This window comes from Bufo bufo, chromosome 2 (assembly GCF_905171765.1).
Source record: "Bufo bufo chromosome 2, aBufBuf1.1, whole genome shotgun sequence".
Classification (NCBI taxonomy): Eukaryota; Metazoa; Chordata; class Amphibia; order Anura; family Bufonidae; genus Bufo; species Bufo bufo.
In genome coordinates, this window is record NC_053390.1 from 307,461,106 (window position 1) to 307,478,765 (window position 17,660).

Consider the following 17,660-nt stretch of genomic DNA (forward strand, 5'->3'; position numbering starts at 1 on the left):
TCAAAGTGGAGAGGGCTCAGCAGTTAGGCTCTATTCACATGTCCGTGGTGTGTTGCGGACCCGCAAATTGTGGATCCGCAACACACCCGCCTGGCACCCCTATAGAAATGCCTATTCTTGTCCGCAGCTGCGGACAAGAATAGGACATGTTCTATCTTTTGCGGAGCTGCGGAACGGATGCGGACCCATTTGCGGACGTGTGAATGGAGCCTTACAGAGAGAGCTGAGCCTCTAGGAGTAACGACAACACCTCCATTGATCCTTGAGGCTCATTTGCATATATAGTAAAAAAAGATTTCTCTCAGCAATGCGGGCACAAAGGAACATGGGACCAACACAGATGCCTTCAGCTGCCAAGTGCACATGTAACAGGTCAGCCAGTTTCATAGGTACAAATCTGCTGACAGATGCCCTTTAAATTCTGCTGATAATTTTATCAAATTCTCTGTCCTCCCCCAGGTTTTCTCCTTCCAAGCGCTGGCACATAGATACCATAATGGAAACACTGGTCACTGTGAGTAAACTGATTATTTTTCTTCTTTGCCTAGTGATAAGATATGGATAGAACTTGATTGAAGCCCATAAAATTACAGGAAAGTATTATTAAATATGTTAAAACCTGCAAATGCAAAACAAGGTTAATTTCACATCTATGCTGGCCATTATTTTGTCCGGTAAAATGACAGACACCATGGCAGAACCCTGAAGGAGTCATTCTAAGTCAGTGGGGTTCATTAAGGCACCATTTGGGTCTGTTGTATGACGAATGCAACACACCATCAAATTCATTGTTCTGCCCTCTTATAGGACAGAATGACAGCATTGCATACTTGTCTACCACCTTTTGGGCTTACAAAGGTTCAGTATGTTTCTGATGAAATTGAGCAAAACTCCGTAAATATTCAGTGTTTGGGGTGATCACCCATAACCACTTCCATAATTCTTACTGCAGTCAAATGAGTTGGTCTTGGCGATATGAGCAATTGATTTGTCTGCTTCTGCCCCATTCTCTGTAACCAACCATTAGCTGAGCACAGGGGCTTAAAGGGGTTGTCCGGGTTCAGAGCTGAACCCGGACATCCCTCCATTTTCACCCCGGCAGCCCCTCTGACTTGAGCATCGGAGCAGTTCATGCTCCGATGCTCTCCTTTGCCCTGATCTAAATCGCGCAGGGCAAAGGCATTTTTAGGAGTTCCGGTGATGTACCGGGGCTCTCCATGGGGCTGCCAGGAAGCCCAGTGACGTCACCGGCACTGATGGGCGGCTTTAGCGCTGCCCTTGCCTGTAAAACGGCTAGGGCAGCACTAAAGCCCGCCCATCAGAGCCAGTGACGTCACCGAACTGCACTGCCGGATGTAACATTTACGTCACATGGACATTATCCGTATGTTTGCTTTTTGCGGACCAGGTCCGTGTGAATGCACCCGTAGATCAGCAAATATGGTTGTCCATAGAGTCTAGTCCAGGGATCAGCAACCTTCGGCACTCTAGCTGTGGTGAAACTCTGCCTCCCAGCATACACACTTGCTTAGCTGTTTCCCATAAACTCCTGCAGTGTACTCAAGTTGTGTGTAGTAGGTGTTTCTGGGTGATGTAGTGCAATATACACTAACCTGGTACAGCTGACTCTCTGCAAGGGCAGGTATAGGTAGGAATAGTTCGTGACGCCAGTGCCAAGTAAACGGTGGCACGCCGTTTGCGGATGCAGGAATAATTTGAGGAAACGTGGTGTTAAAACAGAACTTCAACTTTAGTAGTTTGCAGGCAGAGACAATATTGGAAACGCAGTTCCTCAGCATACAGTCGATTTTGCAATTCGGTCGATGCAGGCAATTCAGTACAGCAGGGTAATTACAGAGTGTTGAACACAGGACTTGCAGCAAAGGAGCTTGCACTCTAACTCTGTCTGATCCTGGAATGTAGCAATTCTTCACCAAGGCCCATTAACCTAAGTCTGGCTTTATATCCTTGATTATAGCTTAAATAAGTACCTCCTCTGTCTTTCTTAGTACCTCTGGCTCCTCTGATCTTTGCCTCAGTCTCTCCTAGCTTCTGAATGGTTCCTCAGGCCCTTAGGCTAAGATGTTCCTGCTTCTGCATATGGGTATTCAGGAGGGAATCTTCTCCTGAACAGCAGGCTTCAGGCCTGGACTTGTCTCAGACATAGTCTAAACTCCAACTGTAGGTTACAGATACTAGACTCCGTCTCCCCTGCACTTCCTGGTCTGGCCTTATATAAACTAGGGCTCCCTAGCTCCCTCTATGGACTAGAAGTAGGAATGACACCCCTAGCAGGCCTGTAAGTGCAAGTTTCAGTGACAGGAAAATACACACATTACATTACATTTTATAAAACTGACATAAAGCAACTTCCCATAATTAGGAGGGACGACAGCACACCAAGTGACCTTTGGTAGTAACGGGTATTACAACTCCCGTATACTACATACCCCACTGCTTTAAGCTGAGTACGACCTCGTACTCCCTCATGGGTCGCCCAACTGGAATCTCTACCTGAAATAGAAAATAGAGACATGCAGGCATACATACATGTAATTCATCTGCATTTACATTTACATCAGGTCCAATTGGCAAAAGTGAAGTGTGGTGACAAGGGGCGTCGTTCTCTTCTCTCAGGATAGTGAATGGAACGGGGGCGCTGACCTGGCACAGCGTAACATTAGAACCAGGATAGTCCATGACAATGAATAAGTCCATGATAAAACAGTAGAAAACGGTATAAAAGTTCTTGGAGGCTCAAATAACAAACATGAGTCCGTACCCAGGTTATTTCTTATTAAATCACAGAGGCTCTCATGCGGTGGAGTCCATCTCTGGGCACAATACTTTTAAAAGAGTAAGAATCTCAGAGGCTCAGGTACTTTTGAGTCTGTCTCCGGGCACGGTTCCTTGGTAACTGGTTGCACAATAAAATGGACAGCAAAGACAAGTGTTGTAACACCCCTGATCAACCTGAAAAGGGGGTGAAGGGTAAAAGGTGCAACAAAGGAACAGGCACAACTTGGCGTGGGTAGCAAAAGCAGGCAGGAGGTCCTGGAAACAAACGTGACCTTGCTGACTTTGTGATTTCAGTGGTCAACACCTACCACTGAGCCGTGGACAAACTGGCAGCTGCAACAAAGGACCAGCAACATAGGACTCCTGTCCTGGAAGGGTTAACATCAACTTCTTATGAAGAAATAAATCAAAGGCCTAGCAGGCTGACTACAGTGGCACATCATATCCACTTTGCTCTGCTGGCAAGTATCGTCTGTAGTATTCCTCTACAGGAGGATGGGCCCACATGACTGTATCAGGGGGTAGCTGCAGGGTAAAGGGGCCCCTAATAGGTATCGGCCCCATAGGCCTAGGGGTGAACCCTCTGGTGGGCCGTGCCGGCCCTGGCATAATCACTGCAGGGTGTGACATGCTTGGCGCCGCCGCAGCAAGCGGTCCGGTGCTCTGGGTGCAGCAATTCACGGCAATCGCGGGTCCGGTCTGGGGCACTGACGGAGCGGTGACAACAGAAGGCGGTCGGCGGGTGGTGACAGGCACCCTTACCTCATCCTTCCTCGGCGGTGTCTGGATCCTGGCGGTGTAGGTCTTACGCAACTCCCGCAACTTCTCCTCCAGCCGGACGATCTGCTCACCGATACTCTCTGTGTCGGAGTCGCTGTTCTCCGCTGGCGCCGCCGGCGCAGGTACAGTCACCGATGACGCAGACTCGGCCTCTTCAGGCTCTGGACTTGCATCTGGTCTCCGTCCCATCCGGATGTTCTGGAAGGTAGCACTCAGTCCTTTTAACTGTTCCAGCTCAGATATTGTCTTCTCCCGACGAGGCAGCTCGGGGGAAGGATAGGGGCTCACCCATTTCTCCAACACGGTTGGCTGCCAGAAGACGTTCGGCCCGATGAAGGAGCTCCGCTCCTGAAAGGCGTGATGGGCCGGCTCTGGAGAGCGTTCCGGTTCTCGCTCGCAGCCAGAGTAGTCTTCTCCTTCTTCTGCCTCCCAATCCTCAGGTCCTCGCTTCGGACGGGTCACAGCAGTCGCATAGGGGCCTCGCAGGCCCTCGGCAGGGGTGTACTCCACTTCCTCTCCCTCGCGGAGGCTGTGCTGGTACGAAGGGAGGTAGTCTCTTTTGACAGACCTTCGATTGACATAGAGGTCTCTGCCAGTAAGATAGTCCTGAATAAACCCGTAGCCACGGGATTTGTCAAACGATAGCACCACTCCCTTTCTCCTTTCCAGGCGGGGTTGGGTGTGCGTATGCTTCTCGTGGATGGTCTTGGTCAATTCCTCATACACGATCTTAGTCTTTATGTTCCGCTTGATAGCGGCCTCTCGGATCTCCGCCATCAGGGAAGACCATTTGAACGATGGCTGAAAAAAGTCCCTCCATGAGCCATAGTAGGGCTCGGGTTCTTTCTCCCTGGTGCGGCAGGCGGGTTGCTCCGGTCCCGGAGCGTAGGCCGGTGGAGCCTCCTCTGGCTCTACACCGGTGTCAGTCATCTTTTCAATCCTTGGTGCGGACGCTGCAGCAACACTCTGCTCACAATCCAACATGCTCGATCCTACTGAGGAGAGCGATAGGGTCGCGTCAATTAGAGTAGCCAGCTCCTCCCACTGCACTGGGGAGCCGCCCCCCAGGTATTCCAGTATATGGAAGGCGGTGTCCATGCTGGCAGACATGCAAATGTCCAGATAAGCCGTGGCGCCTGCCCTTGACCTTCTTCCCGCTTTTTCCTCAGAAAGGCGCCAATTTTTCCCGCCTTTTCGGGATGAAGGTGACGCAGCAGTAAATTCAGCAAGCCCAGCGGCCATCTTTAGGTACAAACGCTGTCTATTCACTGACGGCAAGCAGGAATGTTTAAAGTCCACAAAACCACACTCCAATGCGGCGATTTTCTTCCTCTGTGCAGCGCAATACTGTACAGCGCTTTTTAGAAGTTTTTGACACACTTTGGGTATGATTTTTAATCCACAAAGTCCACTTGTATAAAACAGGAAAATTGTCACTTTGGTCACAGGGCAACGGTATAAGGCACAAAGTTCACGCTTCTTGCACTAGAAAGCGTGCGTATCCTGTTCGTGACGCCAAAAGAGAAGTGCAGTGTACTCAAGTTGTGTGTAGTAGGTGTTTCTGGGTGATGTAGTGCAATATACACTAACCTGGTACAGCTGACTCTCTGCAAGGGCAGGTATAGGTAGGAATAGTTCGTGACGCCAGTGCCAAGTAAACGGTGGCACGCCGTTTGCGGATGCAGGAATAATTTGAGGAAACGTGGTGTTAAAACAGAACTTCAACTTTAGTAGTTTGCAGGCAGAGACAATATTGGAAACGCAGTTCCTCAGCATACAGTCGATTTTGCAATTCGGTCGATGCAGGCAATTCAGTACAGCAGGGTAATTACAGAGTGTTGAACACAGGACTTGCAGCAAAGGAGCTTGCACTCTAACTCTGTCTGATCCTGGAATGTAGCAATTCTTCACCAAGGCCCATTAACCTAAGTCTGGCTTTATATCCTTGATTATAGCTTAAATAAGTACCTCCTCTGTCTTTCTTAGTACCTCTGGCTCCTCTGATCTTTGCCTCAGTCTCTCCTAGCTTCTGAATGGTTCCTCAGGCCCTTAGGCTAAGATGTTCCTGCTTCTGCATATGGGTATTCAGGAGGGAATCTTCTCCTGAACAGCAGGCTTCAGGCCTGGACTTGTCTCAGACATAGTCTAAACTCCAACTGTAGGTTACAGATACTAGACTCCGTCTCCCCTGCACTTCCTGGTCTGGCCTTATATAAACTAGGGCTCCCTAGCTCCCTCTATGGACTAGAAGTAGGAATGACACCCCTAGCAGGCCTGTAAGTGCAAGTTTCAGTGACAGGAAAATACACACATTACATTACATTTTATAAAACTGACATAAAGCAACTTCCCATAATTAGGAGGGACGACAGCACACCAAGTGACCTTTGGTAGTAACGGGTATTACAACTCCCGTATACTACACTCCCATAGAAGTGAATGGAGCATGCTGGGAGTTGTAGTTTTACCACATCTGGAGTGCCTAAGGTTGCTGACTACTGGTCTAGTAGTCAATAGTTCTGAAGGTGAACTCTGTACAACCACACGGTCAAGTTTCCTGATGGAGTTTTGGAAGCCAAAATCAGGAATGGATCATAATGGAGAGAAAGTATAAAGGACAGAAATGACTTCTACTGTTTTTTAAATTCTCTCCTGATTTTGGCTTCTAAAATCCATCAAGGCTTCGTGTGGCCATACCCATAAGCTTCATGTATAAGCCACAGCTTTATGAATTTTTGTATGTTTTCTTTGTTGCTTTTTTATATTTTTTTATTACACCAATATCTAAGCAACCGAAAAGCATTTCCACTCATCTGAACGGGGTGGAAATGTTCTTACATAATATTTTACAGTGTAAATAATTGTGTCCTGGACAGAGCCATGACATGAGTAGTCCTGCTTCCTGTTTTCCAGGCAGGGGAGAGTGTTCGTGATGATGCGGTTTCACACCTTATTCAGCTGATCAGTGGGTCCTCAGAACTGCACGGCTACATCGTTCAAAGACTCTACAAAGCAGTGAGAAAGGATATTGTACAGGTATTCATAACAGCCCGACACAAGGAGCAGAAGTATAGTTGTATCAGATAAAGAGGAGTGCACTGGGAAAACAGAGCACCAAGTCTATGACAAGGCTTACAGTGACAGGACTAAACATCTCTCATCTGATCATAGATGTCCTGGAATAGAAAAACATGGCTGCCTTCTCCCAGAAAAAGCACCACACCTGTCCATAGGTTGTGTCTGGTATTACTGCTCCACTGAAGTGAATGGGGCTGAGCTGCAATACCACACGCATCCTGTGGACACGTGTGGTGCTGTTTTTGGAAGAAAGCAGCCATATTTTTCTAAACCTGGACAACACCTTCAATTCCCCTACAATGAAAGTATGCCCATGTTTGAAATCTACAACCTCTCTCTCCTATGTGACATAGCCTATAATAGGGAAGTTCACTTTTAACATCCAGGACCCATTAAGTCATGTTCAAATCTTTGAACAGTAAGATTTCCTAGAATTGTTGTGTCCATTTGTACTGATGTTAATGTATGAGACGGTTTAACATGGGCATAATAAAAAGTACTTTTTGCCTGTTGCATATAGAAAATGGCCATTAAGGTCTATTAAGAGTGTTCCAAATGTCTCAAGCAGTTCAAACTTCACATGTGGATTTGCTTTGGATTTGCAGTAGAGAAATTCATAGCATAAACTGACATGCTCCGCACAGCGGGTCAATGTCCGCTGCAGACTTTTCATGCACCTGTAATACACTGCAGATTTTTGGCTGCAATTCTCCACAATCCATTAGTATTACTGATCTGCAATACTGATGATATACTGACGACAGACCGATGAAATATCATCCAGAATATGTCGGTATCGCAGATCTGTAGTATGGACGTCTACAAATACACTTGTGTGAACAGCCCCTAGGGTAACATCAGCTGCAAAGTGGTGAAAAAGACAAGCTCCTGGTAACGAGAATTGGGTAAATGCTACTCCTTTCAGATAGTGTTTGCCAAGTTTTTAGTGAAGTTTTAACCGTGGCCTGGTAGCTATAGGACTCTATTAGACCACACATTTTTCACACCAATTATCAGGAACAAGATTAAGCTCCTTCTATAACTGGCCCGTATAATCAAGCAGACGATCGGCTGATGAACGAGCAAACGCTCTTTTCTCAATTGATGGGGTGAAAGATGACCGATTATCGGGAACACATCCACCTGTGTAATCTGGGTTGTGCTGCTGATTATCAATGGAATAGAATATGGGAGGAACGACTTTGGTAGCAATCATTCCTCCCACATTCAGTTTGCTTCAGCCTCTGCAATTAGGCCTGTGCAAACGAGCGCTTGCAATGCCTAAAGATTAAGAAGTATAATACAGCCCTTAGGCTAGGGGCACATCAGTGCTTTGATTTCGGTATTCTGTTCTGGGATGAAAACAGAATACCGGAACTGCTGGATTTGGCATATGATAGACACTGCCGTCACCCATAGGATCCCATTCACTATAATGTGGTCAGTTGAGTATCTGACGTGTATACAGGCATTTTGTAGTATTTTGTCCTTTTTTGGCTGGAATCGATGACGGAGAATCCTGCAGGAACCTCCGCCGCAGATGTCAACCTAGCCTTAGCTAGAAGATAATAAATGGCTTGGCCAGCGCAAAACGCATATGAACATTGCATGTATTCAGTGTGATGTCAAGCAACCGATTCATTCAGAATGAATCTAACACACTAACACATATTATCAATGTAAAGCTATGATTGGATGTTAGGAAGCATTTTGGTGGCATACAGTTGCAAGAAAAAGTATGTGAACCCTTTGGAATTATATGGATTTATGCACAAATTGGTAATAAAATGTGATCTGATCTTCATCTAAGTCACAACAATAGACAATCACAGTCTGCTTAAACTAATAACACTCGAAGAATTAAATGTTACCATGTTTTTATTGAACACACCATGTAAACATTTACAGTGCAGGTGGAAAAAGTATGTGAACCCTTAGACTAATGACATCTCCAAGAGATAATTGGAGTAAGGTGTCAGCCAACTGGAGTCCAATCAATGAGATGAGATTGGAGGTGTTGGTTACAGCTGCCCTGCCCTATAAAAAACACACACCAGTTCTGGGTTTGCTTTTCACAAGAAGCATTGCCTGATGTGAATGATGCCTCGCACAAAAAAGCTCTCAGAAGACCTACGATTAAGAATTGTTGACTTGCATAAAGCTGGAAAGGGTTATAAAAGTTTCTCCAAAAGCCTTGCTGTTCACCAGTCCACAGTAAGACAAATTGTCTATAAATGGAAAAAGTTCAGCACTGCTGCTACTCTCCCTAGGAGTGGCCATCCTGTAAAGATGACTGCAAGAGCACAGCGCAGACTGCTCAATGAGGTGAAGAAGAATCCTAGAGTGTCAGCTAAAGACTTACAAAAGTCTCTGGCATATGCGAACATCCCTGTTAGCGAATCTACGATACGTAAAACACTAAACAAGAATGGATTTCATGGGAGGATACCACAGAGGAAGCCACTGCTGTCCAAAAAAAATATTGCTGCACGTTTACAGTTTGCACAAGAGCACCTGGATGTTCCACAGCAGTACTGGCAAAATATTCTGTGGACAGATGAAACCAAAGTTGAGTTGTTTGGAAGAAACACACAACACCATGTGTGGAGAAAAAGAGACAAAGCACACCAAGATCAAAACCTTATCCCAACTGTGAAGTATGGTGGTGGGGGCATCATGGTTTGGGGCTGCTTTGCTGCGTCAGGGCCTGGACGGATTGCTATCATCAAAGGAAAAATGAATTCCCAAGTTTATCAAGACATTTTGCAGGAGAACTTAAGGCCATCTGTTCACCAGCTGAAGCTCAACAGAAGATGGGTGTTGAAACAGGACAACGACCCAAAGCATTAAAGTAAATCAACAACAGAATGGCTTAAACAGAAGAAAATACGCCTTCTGGAGTGGCCCAGTCAGAGTCCTGACCTCAACCCGATTGAGATGCTGCGGCATGACCTCAAGAAAGCGATTCACACCAGACATCCCAAGAATATTGCTGGACTGAAACAGTTCTGTAAAGAGGAATGGTCAAGAATTACTCCTGACCGTTGTGCACGTCTGATCTGCAACTACAGGAAACGCTTGGTTGAAGTTATTGCTGAGAAAGGAGGTTCAACCAGTTATTAAATCCAAGGGTTCACATACTTTTTCCACCGGCACTGTGAATGTTTACATGCTGTGTTCAATAAAAACATGGTAACATTTAATTTTTTGTGTGTTATTAGTTTAAGCAGACTGTGATTGTCTATTGTTGTGACTTAGATGAAGATCAGATCACATTTTATGACCAATTTGTGCAGAAATCCACATCATTCCAAAGGGTTCACATACTTTTTCTTGCAACTGTAAATGTTTGGTGCTAAACACTAGTGATGAGCGGGAGGTGCCATATTCGATTTCGCGATATTTCGCAAATATTCGATTGAATATTCGTCTTATATTCGTCGAAATCGAATATTCGTCATTATTCTATTTATCGCGAATAATATGCGATTTAATTATTTGCGTATTGTGATTTTCTTTTAACTGTATTAGGCAACTTTCCTATTGGTTGGCTATGGCTATGGCTAATATGTGTTTTTTTCGAATATTCGCTATATTGCTATATATTCTTGTTTTAGAATATTACGAATATTCTAAAAAACAAAGTTATAGCAATATAGCGAATATTCGTAAAATACACATGTAGTCTGCAATTTAGCTAATATAGTGCTATAATCTTTTTTGTATAATCAAATTTTTTTGTCTCATCTGAAGTTCAGATTTGGAAAAACTTTACACTATAAAAAAAAAATACTATAGCACTATATTAGCTAAATTGCAGTCTATATGTGTATTTCACGAATATTCGCTATATTGCTATAACTTTGTTATTTAGAATATTCGTCTTTTTTTTTTTTCAATCTGTACTGTTATTCCACTTTGGCATACTCCTCCCCGACAAGCGTCCACGTCACCATGGGAACGACTGTGGGTTAGAAAATACCATCGGATCTGAGTTTTCCCTGAGATCGTGAAAACTCAGATCCGATGGTATTTTCTAACCCACAGGCGTTCCCATGGTGACGGGGACGCTTGTCGGGGAGGAGTATGCGAACAACTGAACAGATTGGGAAAAAAAATATTCTAAATAACGAATATATTCCCTATATTGCTATATATTAATTTTTTTGAATATTCATTTTATTTTCCATGAAAAAATGATTCCTTCCTGCTTAAGTTGCTTGTGGGCCAATGACTCATTGACCCACAAGAAAGAAGCAGGGAGGAATCATGTTTTCAGATGGTAAAAAATTATGAATATTCGATATAGCGAATATATAGCACTATATTCGAAATATTCGCGAATTAACGAAGTTGCGATATTTGCGATTTATATTCGCTATTCGAATATTCTCGCTCAACACTACTAAACACTGAAGTATATAAGATATGAGAATATTGCATTATAATTTGCCGTTGAAACATTATTATTCAGGTGTCACATTTTCTGTGCAGCAACCATTAGTTCAGGTGGCAGCATGGTGCATCGGGGAGTACGGGGACCTCCTAATAATTGGAGCCTGTGAAGAAGAGGAAGCAATACAGGTGAGCTTTCAACTGATTACACAACACACAGATAAGGCTACTTTCACACTTGCGTTCGGAGCGGATCCGTCTGGTGTCTGCACAGACGGATCCGCTCCTATAATGCAGAACGTTCAGAACGGATCCGTCTACATTATCTTTCACGATCACGAGAACGGAGGCTCTGTAACCCATGGAGCTCCCTGAAATGAATGTAGCAGCAGGTCAGGCATGTGCGTGGCTGCTCCATTCATTTCTACAGGAGTTCCGGAGATAGCGAAGCAATGTACTTAGCTGTGTCAGGAACTCTCATAGAAATGAATGGAGCGTTTGCCATCTGTAACAGATGGGGGAATAGCTTGAAGCTCTTGGGGTCCAGTGCAAAATATGCAACAGGCTCCCCTATTTACCATGAGTAATTTATAATACTGGTGTCCTCCCATACTATCAGGCACCAGAGGTCCAGTCTTGCATGCAGGACTTTTTTTTTTCCATCTAAAATGACGGAAATTGCTAAAACGGATGCTAAATGTGCATAACTGAGCATATCGGATGCTTTAAATACAGGATCCATTTGTTCTTTATTTTTCTGTTCAGTGTTTTGGTCAGTGATTGTGAGCCAAAACCAGGACTGGAGCCTCCACAGACATATGGTATAAGGCAGGGGTAGACAACCTCCGGCTCCCAGCTGTTGTGAAACTACAACTCCCAGTATGCATACTTGCTCTGCTCTTCTAAGAACTCTCATAGAAATGAATGGAGCATGCTGGGAATTGTAGTTTCACAACAGCTGGGAGCCGGAGGTTGCCTACCCCTGGTATAAGGGAAAGATCTGCTCCAGTTCTGTGTTTAGAGAATAGAGACGAACCAAGTTTTGTCTCAAAATCACTGATGGAAATCACTGACCGAACACTGACTGTGTGAATGAGGCATAAGACTGACTAAGGGCTTATTCACACAGTCAGGCCGATTTCATACTTTAGTGTTTGATCAGTGATTTCCATCAGCGATTGTGAGCCAAAACCAGAAGTGGAGCCTACACAGAGATAAGGTATAATGGGAGGATATGCTCTTGTTCTGTGTTTTTGACCTGCACCTGGTTTTGGCTCAAAATCACTGATGGAAATCACTGATCCAACAGATATGAGGGCGGAGGCAGCCTGAAAACCAAATGGAAGGATTAATGGTGACTACCCGTTTGTCAGGTCTCACCCAAATGCAAACATTTGCTTCTTCCATCATGTCAATTACAACAACTATACAAGAATTGTATCATCCATTTTTATTGTCTGAGTACATTAGAGATGCAAGCTTTTAGGCTGGTTTCACACGGGCGTTGCGGGAAAAGATGCGGGTGCGTTGCGGGAACATGTGCGATTTTTCCGCGTGAGTGCAAAACATTGTAATGCGTTTTGCACGCGCGTGAGAAAAATCGGCATGTTTGGTACCCAAACCCGAACTTCTTCACAGAAGTTGGGTTTGGGTTAGGTGTTGTGTAGATTGTATTATTTTCCCTTATAACATGTTATAATGGAAAATAATAGCATTCTTAATACAGAATGCATAGTAAAATAGCGCTGGAGGGGTTAAAAAAAATAAAAAATAATTTAACTCACCTTAATCCACTTGTTCGCGCAGCCCGGCTTCTCTTCTGTCTTCTTCTTTGAGAAATAGGACCTTTGATGACATCACTGCGCTCATCACATGGTCCATCACATGATCTTTTTTACCATGGTGATGGATCATGTGACAGACCATGTGATGAGTGCAGTGACGTCACCAAAGGTCCTTTTCCTGTGCACAGTAAAGATGAAGACAGAAGAGAAGCCGGGCTGCGCGAACAAGTGGATGAGGTGAGTTAAAAAAAAAATTCTTTTTTTTAACCCCTCAAGCCCTATTGTACTATGCATTCTGTATTAAGAATGCTATTATTTTCCCTTATAACCATGTTATAAGGGAAAATAATAAAGATCAGGTCTCCATCCCGATCGTCACCTAGCAACCATGCGTGAAAATCGCACTGCATCTGCACTTGCTTGCGGATGCTTGCGATTTTCACGCAGCCCCATTCACTTCTATGGGGCCTGCGTTGGGTGGAAAACGCAGAATATAGAACATGCTGCGATTTTCCCACAACGCACAAGTAATGCGTGAAAATCACCGCTCGTGTGCACAGCCCCATAGAAATGAATGGGTCTGGATTCAGTGCGGGTGCAATGCGTTCACCTCACGCATCGCACCCGCGCAGAAATCTCGCCCGTCTGAAAGAGGCCTTAGAGCTTAGGTTTTCTTCACGCACACAAACGTATTTTTTGTCTGCATCCAATCTGCATTTTTTGCGGGTTGGATACAGACTTATTCACTTCAATTGGGCCACAAAAGAAGCGGATAGCCCACTGTGTGCTGTCTGCATCCGTATGTCTGTTCCATGGCATTAGCAAAAATATAGAACATGTATTCTTGTCCGCATTATGGACAAGGACAGGGACTGTTCTATTATTTTTTTTTAATTATATATTTATTTTTATTTTAGAAATCATAATATTAGTACATGAACCAGTATTGAACACATTGGTGTACATAGTATGACAGTTATGCACATCATTATAGACAAATTATGTAAGTCATCCTAAGTTCACACCTAAGATAGTAGGAAATCTAGGTATAACCCACCCCCCCATTGGCTGTCGTCCACTCCATTCAATCAAGTACAGATTAATATCAATATTAAAAATAAAAATATCATGAATATCGCTACGTAGTTATGCGTGCAATTCTCCGTTTCCTTTCAATATCCTCATATATTCTAATTTGTTGAAGGTATAAACCCCACTCCCTTATCGAGGGCGGGGAGACAGAACCCCAATACTTGATCAATATAGCCTTAGCCACCATCAATCCCCTCATCCAAAACTGTCTAACCTGGCGTGAGACTTCAATTTCTGACAGGTCATATCCCAAAATCACTGTCAAGATCCCCGGGTTATAGTTCGTTAAAGACTCCTTTTGTAGGGTAGAGAAGACCTCATCCCAATATTTTCTTATTTTACTGCAGCTCCAAATCAAATGGACATAGTCCGCATTAACATATCCACATTTAGGGCAGCAACAATCCCGGGCTTTATTTTGGGGAAATTTTCCTTGGATTTTTGGCGTATAGTACAATCGATGGAGGATCTTAAATTGGATTAATCTATGAGCACTGGAAACTGTCGCCTTTCTCACATTCCTATAAATAGTGGACCACTGCAGTGGAGAACAATTTAGCTCTTGCTCCCACTTACTTGGGCTTTTAAAAGGTGTTACAGTTGCCAGTGCTGTTCGGAGTTTAGCGTATAATCTAGATATCTTCACCTTCTCGTACTTCTGGGCGTCACAGTAATCAAAAAATATATTCTCTCGGCCCCTATTCCTAGAGGCATCAAATATATGTTTCAATCGTGTATACATAAATAAATCTAATGGTGAACTATCAGTAAAACCAAATTCTGAAAATGATTTAAAATTACCCAAATAAAAAAGGTGAGACACCCTGTTGATACCTTTACGTGCCCAGTAACCAAAATCTATAATTTTAGAGAATTCCTCTAGCCCCCTATTCTCCCACAGGGGGGTGAAAGCAAACGGACCGGAGACTTTAAGGATCTCCTTCAGCTTGTTCCACACCCTCTGTAGTGAGCAAGGGATTAGCAAGGACTTCCTCATTCCCATATATCCAGTCTCCAAACATGTAAAGATATTCTCTATTGGTTTATCAATTACTTTAATCAAATACAGTGAAAGTAAACTCCCTTTCCAATGACAACAACGCTGAATCTGTGAACATAAATAATAACCTTGAAAAAAAGGTAGTGACAGCCCACCATCTGCCTCTGACAGCCATAAATATCTCTGCTTTATACGCACCCTCTTCCTTCCCCAAATTAAATCGTTAATCAGGGTCTCCAGTCTATGAAAGAAGATATCATCGATCCAAATGGGGAAAGCGCACATCGGGAACAAGACTATAGGTAATATAATCATCTTAATCAGTGCTATTCGATCTGTCTGTGCCAGTATCAATTTCCGCCAAGCGCTTATCTTGGCCTTAACTTTATTCAGGACCGGGGCCAAATTAAGCTCGTAAAACCTATTTATAGGAACCCCAATCTTAACCCCCAAATAGTCCAAGGTATCATTAGGGACCAAAACACGGACTCGCTTCCCTTCATCTACAGCTTTTCGGTTCAGTGGGAGGAGCGATGACTTTGACCAGTTGATCATATAGCCTGATAATTTACCGTAGTTTTCTATTACCTCTATCACGTACGGGAGAATTTTCCAACCCTGATCCAAGAACAGAATCACATCATCAGCATATAGGCTTATTTTATCACTCACTCCCGCCACCCCAAAGCCAGCTATACAATTATCTAACCGGATCCGACAAGCCAATGGTTCAATAAAAAGGGCGAAGAGGAGTGGAGACAGGGGGCAACCCTGTCTCATCCCTCTCCGCATCATAACAGGTGAAGAACTAACACCGTTGATATTGATACATGCAACCGGCTGTTCATATAGCATTTGGGTCATTTCCAAAAATAAATTCCCGAGGCCAAAGTGAGACATCGTAGCCCACAAAAAGGCCACTCCATCCTGTCAAACGTTTTTGCGGCGTCTAAGGACAGGACGGAGTGGTCTATACTACCCCCAACAGACAAATTCAGATAGACCCTATATAGACTCATCTGTATTTGGCGGCCCGGGATAAAGCCCGTCTGATTGGGGTGTACCAGAGAGGCTATAACCCTCTTCAGGCGATTAGCCAAAATTTTTGCAAAGATCTTATAGTCCGTATTTAAGAGCGATATAGGTCTATATGACCCCATATCGCATGGATCCTTCTCCTTTTTTAAGACCAGGGTAATCACTGCCTCTCTAAATGATGGAGGTAGAGAGCCAAATGCACAGGATTCATTCAAAACTAGAAGTAGGATTGGCAAGAGTGATTTGGCATGGTACCTATACAATTCACACGGCAATCCATCTGGGCCTGGAGATGAATTATAGGGATGGAAGAGTCGCTTGAAGTTCCTCCAAAAGAATGGGGAGATCCAACATCTCTCTGTCTTGTACAGATAGCTGGGGGAGCTCCAATTGTTGAAGATATTGATCCATATCAGTACAGCTAAACATAGAGTCAGATTTATAGAGGGTAGAATAATATTTCACAAATTCCTCCCTAATCTCCTCTGCAGATCTCACCCCAACACCCTGTGAATTCCTAATTTCTCTTATACTAGTAGCCTCTCTCTGATTGGCCACCAAACGAGCCAAAAACCTGCCCGTTTTACCGGATTCACAAAAGCAATTCTGGCCTTGAAATAGGAGCTTGTGTTGTGCTTTGTTATACAAGAGTGTCTTAAGCTGTGAATTAGCCTCCTTTAACTGATTAATGTATTGCTCCTTATGGCAATCAATTAATGCAGCGCGTAGACTCCTTATTAACTCTGTCAGTTGTTGTTCCCTGCACCGCAATTCTATTCTAAACCTATTAATTTTATTAAAATATAAGCCCCTTATATGGGCCTTCAAAGCGTCCCACACATAATGAATATGGGTTGAGCCTACATTGAAGCCCCAGAATTCCTGAATATCCTGGTCTAATTGGGATTGCTCCCCTATCACATCAAACCAGTGCGGGTTCAGTTTAAAGGTCCTTCCTGAAGTTGGGGCCTCCGCAAACGCGATCAGAACTGGGGAATGGTCCGAAATTCCACGAGGTTCGTATTTCATTCTCAGGACGCAGCCGCACAAATCCCCGCTTGCAAAGGCCAGATCAATACGGGACATTGACCCGTGTGACTGGCTAAAACATGAAAAGTTTTTTTTATTGCCATAGAGGTGGCGCCAGATGTCAACCAGCGCCAGCTCCTGGCACACAGCAGTCAAAGGGGACCCAGTGCGACCGCGCCCAGAAAGCGAAGAGAACCGATCCAGCTCAGGGTCAGGCACTGCATTAAAATCACCTGCCACTAGTAACGCACATTGATTTTTTGTGGATATATATTTAGCTAACTGTGAAAGAACCATTGATTTAAATGGTGGGGGGATATAAATAAAGGCCAATATCACCTCCTGCCCTTTCCAATACCCGTGAAGGAATACATATCTCCCTTCTTTATCAATGAAACTATCTAGCGGTTGAAACTCCATCCCCCGATGGATATATACGCTGACACCTCTTGCATAAGAGTAGCAGCAAGCGTGGTACTCAAGAGAAGCCCATTTCCTTTTCAGTGTATAGATCCTATCTAATGTTGCGTGGGTCTCTAATAGTACCACAATCGCAGGTAGATGACGGACCACAAGATCAAACACCACCGTCCTCTTCACTCTGTCTCCCAGCCCTCTCACATTCCAGAACAGAATATTACATGGCATGTCCTATAAATAGAGGT

At 44.1% G+C, this 17,660-nt stretch overlaps 1 protein-coding gene across 2 annotated transcripts in view; it reads left to right on the plus strand.

Moving 5' to 3' along the window:
- Positions 1-17,660, plus strand: part of AP1G2 (adaptor related protein complex 1 subunit gamma 2) — an 87,206-nt gene that overhangs the window by 13,822 nt on the left and 55,724 nt on the right. For both annotated transcript variants that reach the window (XM_040416885.1, XM_040416886.1), the window contains exons 13-15: positions 460-514; positions 6,493-6,615; positions 11,152-11,241. In XM_040416885.1, coding sequence (XP_040272819.1) covers positions 460-514; positions 6,493-6,615; positions 11,152-11,241 — 268 coding nt within the window. The remainder of the gene's footprint in view (positions 1-459; positions 515-6,492; positions 6,616-11,151; positions 11,242-17,660) is intronic.